The 12,784-nt window shown below is 49.3% G+C and overlaps 1 protein-coding gene across 1 annotated transcript in view; it reads left to right on the top strand.

The window, feature by feature from the left end:
- Positions 1 to 6,780, top strand: part of MERTK (MER proto-oncogene, tyrosine kinase) — a 68,239-nt gene extending 61,459 nt beyond the window's left edge. The window contains exons 16-19 of the mRNA XM_048842299.2: positions 782 to 891; positions 1,400 to 1,559; positions 2,070 to 2,206; positions 6,052 to 6,780. Coding sequence (XP_048698256.1) covers positions 782 to 891; positions 1,400 to 1,559; positions 2,070 to 2,206; positions 6,052 to 6,547 — 903 coding nt within the window. The 3' untranslated portion in view covers positions 6,548 to 6,780. The remainder of the gene's footprint in view (positions 1 to 781; positions 892 to 1,399; positions 1,560 to 2,069; positions 2,207 to 6,051) is intronic.
- The last annotated feature ends 6,004 nt before the right edge of the window (positions 6,781 to 12,784 follow it).

Below are 12,784 nucleotides of genomic sequence, written 5' to 3'. Positions count from 1 at the left end.
CCGTACGAGGGAAAGCATGAGAGATCCACTTCCCAGAAGCTTTGTTAATGCCGAGTTCAGTGCCCAGACACCCCTGGTCTCTGGGGTCGCATTGCGGGGCTGGGAACAGTGGTTTGGTTTTCGTTCAGCAGAGCAGCCAGCAGTGGTATTCCGTTTCGTTGCAGTAGCCATGGTGGTAGCCTGGCAGATAATGCCTCCCATTGTTTCTACACTGCCATGCCTGGCACAGATTGTTTCCGTATCTTCCTAACTAAGTAGACCCTGTTGTTTTGGTGAGTTAACCCCCGGCGGAGCACCAGTAAGACGCCACACGATGCTGAGAATCATGCAGCTGTGAGCAAGCGGAGTTGCTTGTGCTGTTCCTATTGGGCCGTGCTGAAATTGTTTCATTTACTCCTTGTGTCTGACAAAGAAGAGCTCTGACACTAAACTGATATGGTTTACCAGGCCACCCTGAACAATGAAGTATTTCAGTGCTCCCACCGCAAACAGGTCTGCCTGGGCTATGAACCACGGGAAAGCTCGCTGGTAGCTTGGCACGTAACTATGCACTGATCAAAGAGAGCCTTGTCCAACTGGCCGCTGTGTAGAAATGGAAAATGTGTTTTCTCGTTTCCCTGGGGCCCTGGCCTGTGAGTGTCTCTGCTGAGGTTTTCAAGTGGCCTTAATTCTTGTTGGGCTACATGGGAGTTGCTGGGGTCCACTTGCAGCAGTGTTTGCCGATAATGTTCCAGCCTTCGCATGCTTCCAGTACATGCTAACCTCCTCCCTCTCTTCCCAGCACGTATCACTGCAGACCTTGCTGAAGTTCATGGTCGATATTGCGCTCGGAATGGAGTACCTCAGCGCTCGGCAATTTCTCCATCGAGATTTAGCTGCTCGAAACTGCATGTGAGTTTGGTTTCTCTGTTTCATTGCGGATAGTCAAATGCCAGCCTGTGCAGGCTCTTCGTGGTGTTTCTGATGCACTCACTTTAGAAAGAAACCTTTCACTTTCCTATCAAATCTCCTCGGTCTTGAGAAACAGCCAAGTGAAAACAGCTCATGTTTTAACTCAGAACGTGGTTTGTCAGACTTTCTCTTTCACTTAGTTTTCACGGGAACGGTAGTAGGCAAAAGGAAGTCCTGTGGCCTGTGCTATGCAGGAGGTCAGACTCGATGATCACAGAGGTCCCATCCGTCCTTAACATTTGTGATGAAGGGTGGGCAGTAGGAATAAGACCTTTGCCAGCTGTTCCACTTTAAATCTTGGCACGTTTACCCTAGTAAGAAATAACATGGGGGGAGGGGTGCTTGGAGGCCCTGATCCTGGAGAAGTGTGAGTAACTTTACACCTGTGAGCAAGTAAACATAGTCTTGTTCGGCATTCATTTTAACATTTCCTTGTAAACACGGACAGGTTACGGGACGACATGACTGTGTGTGTGGCAGACTTTGGCTTGTCGAAGAAGATCTATAGCGGCGATTATTACCGTCAGGGGCGCATTGCTAAAATGCCTGTCAAGTGGATTGCAATTGAGAGCCTGGCTGATCGGGTGTACACGACCAAGAGCGACGTGGTATGTACCCCAGGTGCAAGGTCCCCGACCCTGCCGTCAGAACTCCAGTCCATGGTAGAAGCATGTAATACAGCCAGTCGTTGGAAATGTTGATCGCTGCGGGTGTTTCTTAGCCCTCTGATTTTCATATTTCGATTGTTTTAATCGGCCTGTGTTGTTTTTGGGGTGTCGCCTACATTAGCTTCATTTGTTTTTGTATCCTGAAAATGGAAAAGCCAAATAAATGAAAGCATGAGGATTTGACAGTAAACAGAGCCACATTGATGAGTGGTGCACAGATCTCTCTTTGCTTGTAAAGGCTCCTGGAATAGGTTTATTGAGTGAGCCACTGAGCTATTGTAGGACATAGCATGTTATTTCCAGCTTGGAAACATATTCACACTATGCATATAATTATCCACATTATGCAAGATCCTGATGGGCTTTAGGAAATGACCTTTCCCCATGAAATGACTCATTCAGTCCTTCTGGAAATGTCATCTTAATAGGCTTTCCCTTTGTTCTTTGTAGTGGGCGTTTGGGGTTACGATGTGGGAGATAGCCACTCGAGGGATGACTCCGTACCCAGGAGTGCAGAACCATGAAATCTATGACTACCTCCTTCATGGTCACAGGCTGAAACAGCCAGAGGACTGCTTGGATGAGCTGTGAGTATTGATGTGGTACATTCATACATGTGGACTCACTTTATCCACAGGAACATGTTTGCACTTGTCAATCTCAACTGGTTCAATAACACCCAGACTGTCAGCATTTACCCTCGCTCAGTGGCAGAGTCCTTGCTACGCGTCATTCTTCACGCTCTTCCCATGGTTTTGTGGCTCACTGTAGCTAATTGGACACAGCAACTAACGGCTGTCATGGATGTGTGGCTTAGCTTTCAAACGTGAACTTGGCTGAAACTTGGGGAATAAAAAGCTCTGGCTGAAAGCTTATTGACACAAATTACTTCCATCCGTTTCTCCTTTACAAAATAGCAAAAGAAACATTTGGGGCCAGACTTTCAGACATTGTAAATTGAGGTAGGCCCACTGATTTCAGTGGGATTGCACTGATTCCCACAAGCTGAAGGCCAGAGCCCACTGTCTGCAGTGGCGCTCCATGGAGTCGCACCAGCTGAGGATCCGGCCCTCTGTTTTTAGGGTTTCTGATGATTTCGGCATCAAACTCAGACAAAAATGTTTAAAAATTTGAGTTTTAAAAATTGGAAACCATGAGCCTTTAATTGTGCAGGGGTTTAGTGAACAGCTGCTTTAGAGGGACACGAGGAATGTATTATAAATTAATGTAGAGTTAATCGGCATATCAAGTCAGTCTGTAACTTAACTCTTTTAAAATTTTGCTTCAGCTTGAGGGTGTTCTGGCTGCTAACTACCTCAGGCTGGAGTTGCCAAGAACTTTGTAAAGCCCGGTCTGGGGGTGTGCACTTGGAGTTTGGCTCTCAGGAGCTGAGCTGCTGCCACGTGTAGGGCTTCCCTAGCATTCCCGAAGGAGCTGCTCCTGGAGGGGATCTTCAGGGGGCATGCTGGGTGATACTGTTCACATGCGAAATCCTATTGCTTTAAAAGGAAACTTGGATGATAAGGGGCCAGTTCTGCTCTCGAGCTCTTGTGCACAACCCCACTGAGGCCCAAAGAGATGCTCAGCATGGGCCCTTCTGTCCTTAACATCTGTAAATCTATGGAGAAGAGACCTTACAATGTGGGTGAGCTCTGAAGGCGTTTTAAATGTCTGGGCAGCTCACAGAGGGGTTTGTATTAAAAGTTGGCTGAACTGCCAGAGTCTCTGAAGAATTCTTGTGTGCAGCTCAAAATGTTTAAAACCCCCACAGGCCAAGGGGAAACCATGTCAATAAACAGGCCTCTGGAAGTTGCATAATAACCGTCCCTAAAAGGGAAGCGCTCAAAGATAGTGGCCAAAAGCCCCGACCTCGCTAAACAGGCATTCCCTTTGCAAAGGTCTCTCCTGCTCTCTCCCCTTCTCTGTGCTGCTGCAGCTTGGTAGAGAAAAGCAGCCCGTCTGCGAACTCTGCCTGGCACACAGCTAGAGCCTCCTCTCACGCTCTGGCTCTGGGCGTGCTTGTTCGAATTTAGTCGCAAGAGTAAACCGTACTGTTTCCCCACTGCTTTCAGTGCCGTTGTAACAATTGTTTGGCAAAAGAGCTGCATGGAAAGTGTGATTGCTGCCAGGTTATGGCATCTTGGCATAAATTCAAGCCCTGAAGTCGTGGTTTTGTGGGTGTGCTATTTTAAATGCCCTTCCCTGAAGCGAGTCATGAATAAACCGTTGATTTGGATCAACCTCTTAGATGGCAGATGAGGGTGAATGTCCAAGGATTAATGGCTGTAATGTGTCACTGTTAATTTCCAATTAGTTATACCCTCCAGCATAAACAAAAGGAACCTGCAATACTTTTTCTCATCAGGAGCAGATCCAGCAAAGTGCTACGTGCCCTCAACTCCCAAAGACCAGTTGGCCTGTAGCTTGGCCTTGATCGCTGCACTCTCGCTTGTGGCATCCGGCAGTACCGTTTTTAGTATTGTATTTGGGGCACTGAGGTCAGTAAGCGTCAAGTCTTAACAGACATGATATCTTCCACTGTTGTTTGCAGCCTCGCTGCAGCCATGTTGGTCCCAGGATATTGGAGGAGTGAGGTGGATGAGGGTTTCTTCACCCAGCAGGTCTTAAAAGAAACAAACGTCAACTAATAATCAATTAATGATACAGAAATCCATGTAATTGGGCCCCTGAGTGTAGTTCTCTATAAAATTTAGAGAGAGAGAAGGTGGATGAGGTAATATCTTTTACTGGACCAACTTTTGCTGAGGTACAAGCTTTTGAGCTACAAAGAGGTCGTCTTCCGCCTGGGGAAGGCAGCAGAGTGACTGAGGTAAATACAGGTTGGGGCAGATTGTTAAGCAGAAGGGGTAATGCACGTTGGTGGCAGTCATTTGAAATGAGGTGGGCAGTTGCGGGTTACGTAGCTGTGCCTAAAGGGTTTGAGCGGGACAATGCTGGCAGTGTTGTAGCTGTGTTGGGCCTGGGAAATGAGAGAGGGTGTATCTCGAAAGCTTGTCTCTTCCACCAGCCTCGCCCACCTTGTCTCTCTCAAATTTAGAGGCAGCCTGGAAAATTGTTGGTTTGGTTTTTTTTTTAAAGGAAAAATGACCCATAGTTAAACTTTAAGTTGTTTTCAGCTGATCAGGGAGAGAAACGAGGGTTGATTAACACACTCTTCACATTCTAGTTTATACCGAAAGAGTGAAGAGAAATGTGCAGAGCATCAGATGACCATAAAGAAGCAGAGGCATATCTTTGCTTTCGAAAAGACACCTGTCTTAGGCCCTGCCATAAGGTACTAGCTGGCAGTGTGCTGTCACTTCTGATGTCCTGGGTTCAAATCCCTCTGCCAGCCCAAAGGGGTCCGTTTCAGTTGCACTGAATGTAAAGATGTCTTCCCACCACCCCAGTGAAGGAGTTAGCTTCATTTTACAGACGGGGAGAACTGAGCTATAGAAAGGTTACAGGTCACCAGCTCAAGGCCACCCAGTGAGTTGGTGTCCGAGCTAGGATTAGACCTTCACAATTCCTGGCTCCCAGTGTTGTCCTAGACTATTCTGCTTTTCCTACCGCTGTCAACTTCTGCGACCGACCGTGCTCAAGTGGCCAGTCAATGATTTCTCTGTGAGCAACAGAGCGCATGGCAATAGTGAATGTGACAACAGCTGCCTTTCCTTTCCAGCCCGGAGTCAGCTTTTGTTGGTCACTGTAGGTGGTGGCACCGGAAAGTCTACGCTTGCCTGTCACCTCCGAGGTAGAAGAGTTTATCTAGATTCCTCCTCAGAACACTTTACTCGGAGGACATTCCCGTCCCCATCAAGCAACAAATACTCTGCTGCCCCTGGGACTCGAGGGCGATAAGAGGAGGAACTCCAGTTGCAGGAGAAAGATCTATTTATAGATGTTGGTCAGGTGCTGGGCAGAGCCCCCTAGTTGAGGTTTGCTGTTAAATTATGGAATCGACCTCTTTGTTGACATGTGAAGAATGCAGCGTATCTTTCCCCAAGTGACACCATTTGTTATCGGAATAGCGATGGAATATTCTGAGAATTTACAAGTAAAATAAAGTTAAAATTAATATCACAGGGACCCTTTAAGGGCTGTGTCACCTTGAACCAGATCCTTTTTGTTCTGTGTGGGCTCAGCTGAGGCATTTTCTACCTACCCCAAAGTTGGTGACTCTGGAGTACACCTTGTCTCTCTCATAGTCTGGGCCCATGACAATACTGCATAGGCCTATAGCAGTAATTTTGGAAGATAAATGGTTAGGAGCAATGGTCATTTTTCTCATAAAGGAAAGCCTCTCCTTCAGCAGAGCCAGAAGGATGAAAGGATGTTCTCTTTCAACCACGGCTGTCCTGTGTGTCGTTCAGCACCGTTTAGTGAACAGTGCAGCTTCCTGAAGAACTGTTCTATTTCCTTGTGCTTTCAGGTATGAAGTGATGTACTCCTGCTGGAGAACAGACCCCCGGGAGCGACCCGCATTCCCAGAGCTAAAACTCCACCTGGAGAAGCTATTGGAAACTTTGCCCAAAGTGAGTGGGTCTGAAGACGTCATTTATATCAACACAAGCTTGCCGGAGGAGAGCGAGGAGCTGATGGAAGAGTCCGAATTCCCTCAGACAGACGTGGCTCTCAATCCCAGTTACGTAACTGTGTCCCTTTCCCCCAAGCCAGATACCACGGTTGTCACTGCAGATGTCCATGAAAGTGATCAGCAGGAGGAAAGGTATATCTTAAAGGGGGAGACAGACGAACAGACTGGCAGCACCCTGACTCTGGAACAGGGGCACGCCCCTCTTCTGCAGGGCACTGTCGCCCGAAACGGGGCCATGTGGTGTCCAGCCAGCCTGATGCTGGGCAGCTTGTTAGGAGATGAACTGCTGTATGCAGATGACTCTTCTGAGGACTCTGAAGTTCTGCTGTGAAACAAGAACTGAGCTATTCGGAGGCCAGATGTTTGCAGCGAATGTTTCACTTGGCGTATTTGTGTCTTACAGAAATAGCATTGTAAGGTGACTGGGCCATTCCAGCCGTCTAGCGAGTGGCCAAGGCAACACAAGCAATCTGAGTTTGTACAAAGTGATGTCTCTGTCGATCGCCACCAGAGAGTTGGCAGGATTATGTTTTAATAAATCACAACCTGTGGTGGTCTATTTTATTTCTTCTTCCATTGCTGTCTTGGAATTGGAGTCTTTCCCTCCCCTGCAGCCGTTCCCTACGTTATAGCTCAGTGTTAAAACCCTGGTGTTCATGCTCTTCTCTTTTTTATTAAATGGAATAAGTGATAGTACAGTCTTGGGATGTTTCTGCTGTTTAAAAACTGCATGAACAGGGGCTAACAGTGTCAGAGCTGTAGTTACACTGTCCCCTTATACACAATCTGCCCTGCCCATGGGATAGAGCTGTAGAACTGAGCTCAGGATTTGGTATTTGGAAGGTGACTGGTGAAAGGGCTGTATTAACAGGTTACAGCCCTGGCAATGCTGTACGATGCCAGATCGGTTCACTCACGCGCCCCCTTACCTCCTGCACAAGCGCCAGGCAATGCAGGGACTTCTCCCGCATAGCGTTTCCCTTGTAGGAGACAGCCCAAGGCGGCAGGGGTGGAGGCAGGCCGTAGCGAAGGATGTAATGTGCACCGTCCAAAGGGATTGTGTGGCAAGCTCATTCCCTGCTTGTAGGTTGCTACGGATTCCGAGGAGCCTCCCAAGTGTAGCGTTCAGTCCCGTCCTGGAGCTCATGCCATTAGAAACCCCCTGATCCCTGCCGCACCCCTAGAGCTGCTGGGTCAGAAGCAACAGAGCGACTGAGCAGTGCACCTTCGTGGGCTGTGATCAGATGGACGTGGGACAGACTGACCTACGCTGCCCTTCGCCCCTCGGAGACAGTCAGTTGATATGTTTCTGGTAGAACGTTTGAACCGTGCCGAGGAGCCATCCTGCTGACAACATGAGAACAGCTGAGCCGGGACCTGGGGCAACTGCAGTGGGTATTTTTCATTTATTTTTTATTTTTTTTATTTTAGAGCACATAGCTAAAATTTCAAACCTGGAAATATAGTTTGGCTCCTAAATCCATATTCAGGCACTGGAATAAGTGGCCAGTTTTCAGGCGCCCAGAGCACCTGCAGCTCCACTCGCAGGTGGCCTGGAGTATCAGCACGTCAACAAGGGGAGTAGGGCACCCCCCGAAAATCAGGGCATTTATTTTGCATCAACCTGGGTCTGGGAGCCAGCCTAACTTCAGGCGAGTGCTGATGGTGTTGGCTGCCAGTTTTGGCCCCCGGTTCAGCAAAGCACTGTGCCATGTGCTTAATGAAAGTCCCATGCTGAGCCTCCGTGGAAATCAGTAGACCTTAAACACGGGCTTAACTGCTTTGCCGAATTGGAGCCCGCACTGGTGTGGACCCAGTTCAACAAGGCCCTTTAGCATGTGCCCAACTTTACGCAGGTGAGTAGTAGCATTCATGTTACTAGGACTTCTCACTTAATCACAGTTAAGCATATGCTGAAATGCCTTGCTGCACTAGGGTCTCCGTGAGCGTCGTTCGTGCTTCCTTCCCAATCTAAATTATATGTATTAGTACCAATGTCACCACAAACTTGCAATCACAGCAACATCTGTCCAGTTTCTAGAGAGTTGTTAAAGCAGAGAAAGGGATCACAGGTTTTGACGAGAATCAAAGGTCTCTTCTTTAATAAAATGCCAGCAGTGATGTTTGTTCCCTAGATTTGTCCCCAGCTGTGGAGTCATGCTCTTTGTAAATCACTAGGAGTGCTTGCCTCTGCAGGGCCAGGGTGGAGTCTGACCCAAAGCGTGAAAAAGGTGGAACTTAGGTTGGAATCTTTGCGGTGTTGCCTCCTGGTCATATTGAAACTGTACAGATGCCAGGGGGCTATTTTTAGAGCACTCTTTGTTCCTTGTTAGGAATTTGTTTGCAGCTTTGGCCTAGGTTGTCTCAGAGTGAAAGCCATCCAGATGCGTAACTCAGTACACCCTTTGAAGATGTACATTTTCACAGTTCAGCCGAAAGTCAGAGTTTACCCAGTCGCACTACCCGAGACAGTGCCGTTATTTGCAGCTCCTGTGGCATCTTGGCTAGCCCAGGCTAGGAGCGCTTGGGGAATGCTGCCATGTCGCTAGCGGGGTGAGGCCGACTGGTGCAGTTCTGAGGAAGCTTTAATAGTTTTGTGCCATGCTGTATGACTTGCTGTATATACTGTATTAAACTAGGCCAGCTCTGTTATCAGAATCACTGGACTCCGAGGCACGGTGCCAACATCTGTCACCCTGCCTGCCTGGAAAAAAGGAAGAGTCCATGGGAGACTCCTAGCCCCTAGGGAGCTGTGCAGTCCTATGGATCTGTGGCGGGCAGACCTTTGACGTCCACACATGTATCCAGGTCCCAAAGCCGGCTGGCTGGCTTGCTCTAGAAGGCCAAATGGGACCCCCGCTCCTGAGTCTGACGAGAAGAGGAGCTTCACAAAGGAAGCAGAGAGTGTGTCAATTCGTTCAGCCCCGCACCCGGGTCTGCGCTTCCCTCTCCTTCCCTCATCCTGCTGGGCACCTGTCAGCCTGCAGGTGGCACTGCACTCACTCCGCACTGCCCCACTGGGTTGGGGGCAGACTGGCAGACATGCCCCCCACAGTTGCTTGAGCCTCAGAGCTAATATTCAAGGGTTGGTTCATGGCCGAAGCCGTGTGGACCAAACTGCAGTCCTGACTTCAGGAGCCGCACCACAAAGCAAAGCCCCAGGCTGTGCACAGCTGGTTGAGACGACGCTCAAAACCCTAGTGCGGCAAACTGGGGGTAGCAATTGTTGGTTATTTCCGATAGTAGCTGCCTTTTGCTGCTTCCTGGGTAAACTCCCCAAGGTGCTGTGTGGCTCTGGGCACAGCCAGATGCTCGTCACATGTGTCCGCATGCCGCCCGCCTGGACAAGGTGCGGACAGGAAACTGAAACCTCTGTGTGATATATATCAGTATATCACAGGCCTGGGGGAGCTCCTGGGCGGGACACTTACTGGCTAGTGTGCTACGGTCCTGTGTGCTCTTAAGCTCCCCTTGGTCTGGGTAGGGTCCAGCATTGTCCTTTTCTTTGGCCTCTGTGGCACACTTCCTGGACACAGACTCTCCTTGTGTTCCCCCCCGCCCCCCGGCTTGTGTTCCCCCATGGGAGTGGGACCTCCTCATGGTCCAGCTGCCCTAGGCCCCCAGGGCCAGCGCTGACTCCCCAGTACATCCCAGTAACCTAAGCACACCCTTTCCCAGGGCTCCACCCTTGTGGGCATTCTGGCTTAAAGTTTCCCCCTCCAGTTCCGGTGTCTTGAAAGCTGTACCACATTTACAAGCTGTCACTTGAAATGTGTAAGGGGGTTCCTGGTCCTGCTTGCAGGCAAGGGAGCTGTGTAGAGAAATGTGTGAGCTGCGGCTTTTGCAGTTACTCTGCAGAAGCCATCCTAGGCTAAGATGGGTGAGTTGTGCCTCTCTGCTTTACAGAGCAGCCTGCTTTGTCTTTCTGTGTTTTGGGTTATTGCGTGTTATCAATCTGAATTCAAAGCAATAGTGCAGTATTGCATTGCAACTTTCCAGCAAGAGTATTTTGTGTTTTTATCTAACTTCTTTGCCATGAATATAACACCAGGGACTCGTGATAATTGAAGCACATAACACACGGGCTTGTGAAGGTTTCCAGCACAATCACTCTTTCTTTATTTTAGATAGCTGAAGAGAGAGACAGGTCCAGACAAATCAATGAAACACCTGTATGCATTTCCCTGCTAGGGCTTCTTCACTGCTCATGAGTATTCTCTGGGCTCAGGTCAGAGTCCTGTAGGGTGTCCAGGGTCCCTCTCTAATACATGGCTTTTCTCCTAACACATGGCATCTCCTCTCCTTCCTTCAGCCAGCTTCCTTCTGCTCCTGGGCTCTTCTCCCTCTCTTTGAAATGGTCACCAGGAGCCCCTGGCTTTTATAACCTCCAGTCCCTTTTGTCAGGTGACTCTATGAGCAGCCTCATAAAATAATCAAGGTCCCCCCACCAGGTGATCCATAGCTTAGTTACCAGCCCACCTGGGCAGACTGGTTCTTCTGGACAGTAGCCAACTCTTTGTCCAAGGGGACTTCTCTGTGACTAGAGGGCCATCCAGGTTTAATGACCCTCCCCTGTTAGCCTGTCCCACCCCTTGTGACTTCCGTCCAACATGGAGGTAAAAAGACAGCACAGGAGACCGGTGAGGCCCATGTTTGCCTGTAGTTTGACAAAGATACAGATATACCGAGAGTTCATAATTGCAAACTGTCATTCTTAAGCTGTCCATGGACAGATTCCCCAGATCGTCACAGGTGTGTATGTAACCCTTCTGCCCGTCAGCGTTGGCAGCAACAAGGGCCGGGTTCAATATCTAGGGGATCCATTCCAATAACACAATGCAAACCGGCTCGAGCCCCCACCCCGTGACCTGGGACAAAGATATACCACCCCCGCTGGGCGCCTCCAAGAGGCAATACTTCCCCTCTCACAAGCACAGAGTCTGAGTGTAGCAAAAAGCCTTTTAATAACCAAGAGAAACAATGTGGCATTATGTTGGGGAAATACCACCAACAGGATTCATAACACAACCCATGAGCAAAAAAAACCCACCCCAAGCAAACTGGGGCATGCCCTTTCCCTTTGGTTCTTGAGTCCAGCAACCCCAAATCACCCAAAGTCCCAAAAGTCCAGTGACCCAAAAGTCTCTGTCTCTGGTCAGGGCAGCCCCAGAGTTCGAAAGTTTATCTGCAGAGCTTTACCTCCCAACCTGGGTGGAAATGGTGGGTGGGGGGGAAGAGAGAGGTAAGGGCACCTTACATGATCTGAAGCTGACCACCCCACAGCTCCATAGGCCTTCGCTCTGCTCTGCCAGCCGCCCCCACGAAGTGCTTCGCTCCGCATCCCACAAGCAGCTCCTGCCGTCCTGTGAACTGCTCCACCAGCCTATCCACGAGGCACTCCAGCCGTCCCGCAGACTGCTCCACAATATGTCTTCAGGCTCCCCCACTACTTAACACAACACACAGTGATTTCAGCTCTTAATCAGTTCAGCTGTTTGGTGAATTCAGCTTGTAGTAGAGGAGCCTCAGTGCTGGTGCACCAAAGTGAGCTCAGCAGCCTGCAACTCGACTTCTAATGGAATCAAAATTAGCTCTGATATTCCACAGTGGAGAGAGGAAGAAGTGCAATTAGCATGTAAGGCCCTCACCGAGAGGCCCATGCCACCAAGTATTAATACTTGTCCCCAGCCTCTCTCAATTCACAGAGTTTTGGAACCCATGACCCTTGCCTAGCGAGTGCTGCTTAGTTGATGGTGAGTCCCTCCATCATAACAAAAGGCCAAGTACAGTTCCAAGCACAGTTCCCATAATCAGGGTAATAACAATTTATTCTTCCTGCCCCAATAACAGAGACACTGGGGATCCCACAGCAGCCAAAGTGACCATTTGGGCAGCTGGGGCCTCATTCTAGGCGGGGTGGGTGTACCTATGCAAATGAGATCGGCCCCTGAAGTTCTTTTCCACAACTTGCCACACCTCACCACCAGATGTCAGGGTGGAGCTCATCCTGACACTGCTTACATCTATAAGAAACTGAAACCTATTGGGTCACTATTGGTCAACGGTTCAGAAATCTGAGGCCGGTAGCTCTCCAGACCTGCTGTGTCAGCAGGGAAATAATGTACATCAAGCGTAACTGCTGGGAAGTGCAAAGTGGACCAGCTAGGAGAGGCCTTTTCTTCTGTGAGTAGAACATGTTTGTTTTCTGTAAACAGAGCCAGCGACTGGTCAGTCTTCTCGGCACACACTCGCTCTGCACCTGCCAGGAATGAAGTACCATTTACAAGGTCAGCATTAGCTTCTTCTGTTTGGTCGCTTCGTCACTGAGCCCAAAGCTGCAAAGGGAATAACAAAGCCTCTGGCTGGCTCTGAGATGCACCGAGCAAGCCAGGCCAGTCACTGACTGATTTATAGAAAACAGAAGCATAGTCCCCTCAATGCAAAGGGGAAAGTCCTTTCCCCAGCTTGTGTTTGCCAAGCAGTGTCCAGCAGTCAGGTTAGAGAGCTGATCCTATAGTGGGCTGCTCTCAGTTGTGCTGGGAATGCTCTGCGGGTTGGGGTGAGCAGG

This window comes from Caretta caretta, chromosome 3 (assembly GCF_965140235.1).
Source record: "Caretta caretta isolate rCarCar2 chromosome 3, rCarCar1.hap1, whole genome shotgun sequence".
Classification (NCBI taxonomy): Eukaryota; Metazoa; Chordata; order Testudines; family Cheloniidae; genus Caretta; species Caretta caretta.
The sequence above is the reverse complement of the archived record's forward strand: the minus strand, read 5'-3'. Positions and strand labels throughout refer to the sequence as shown.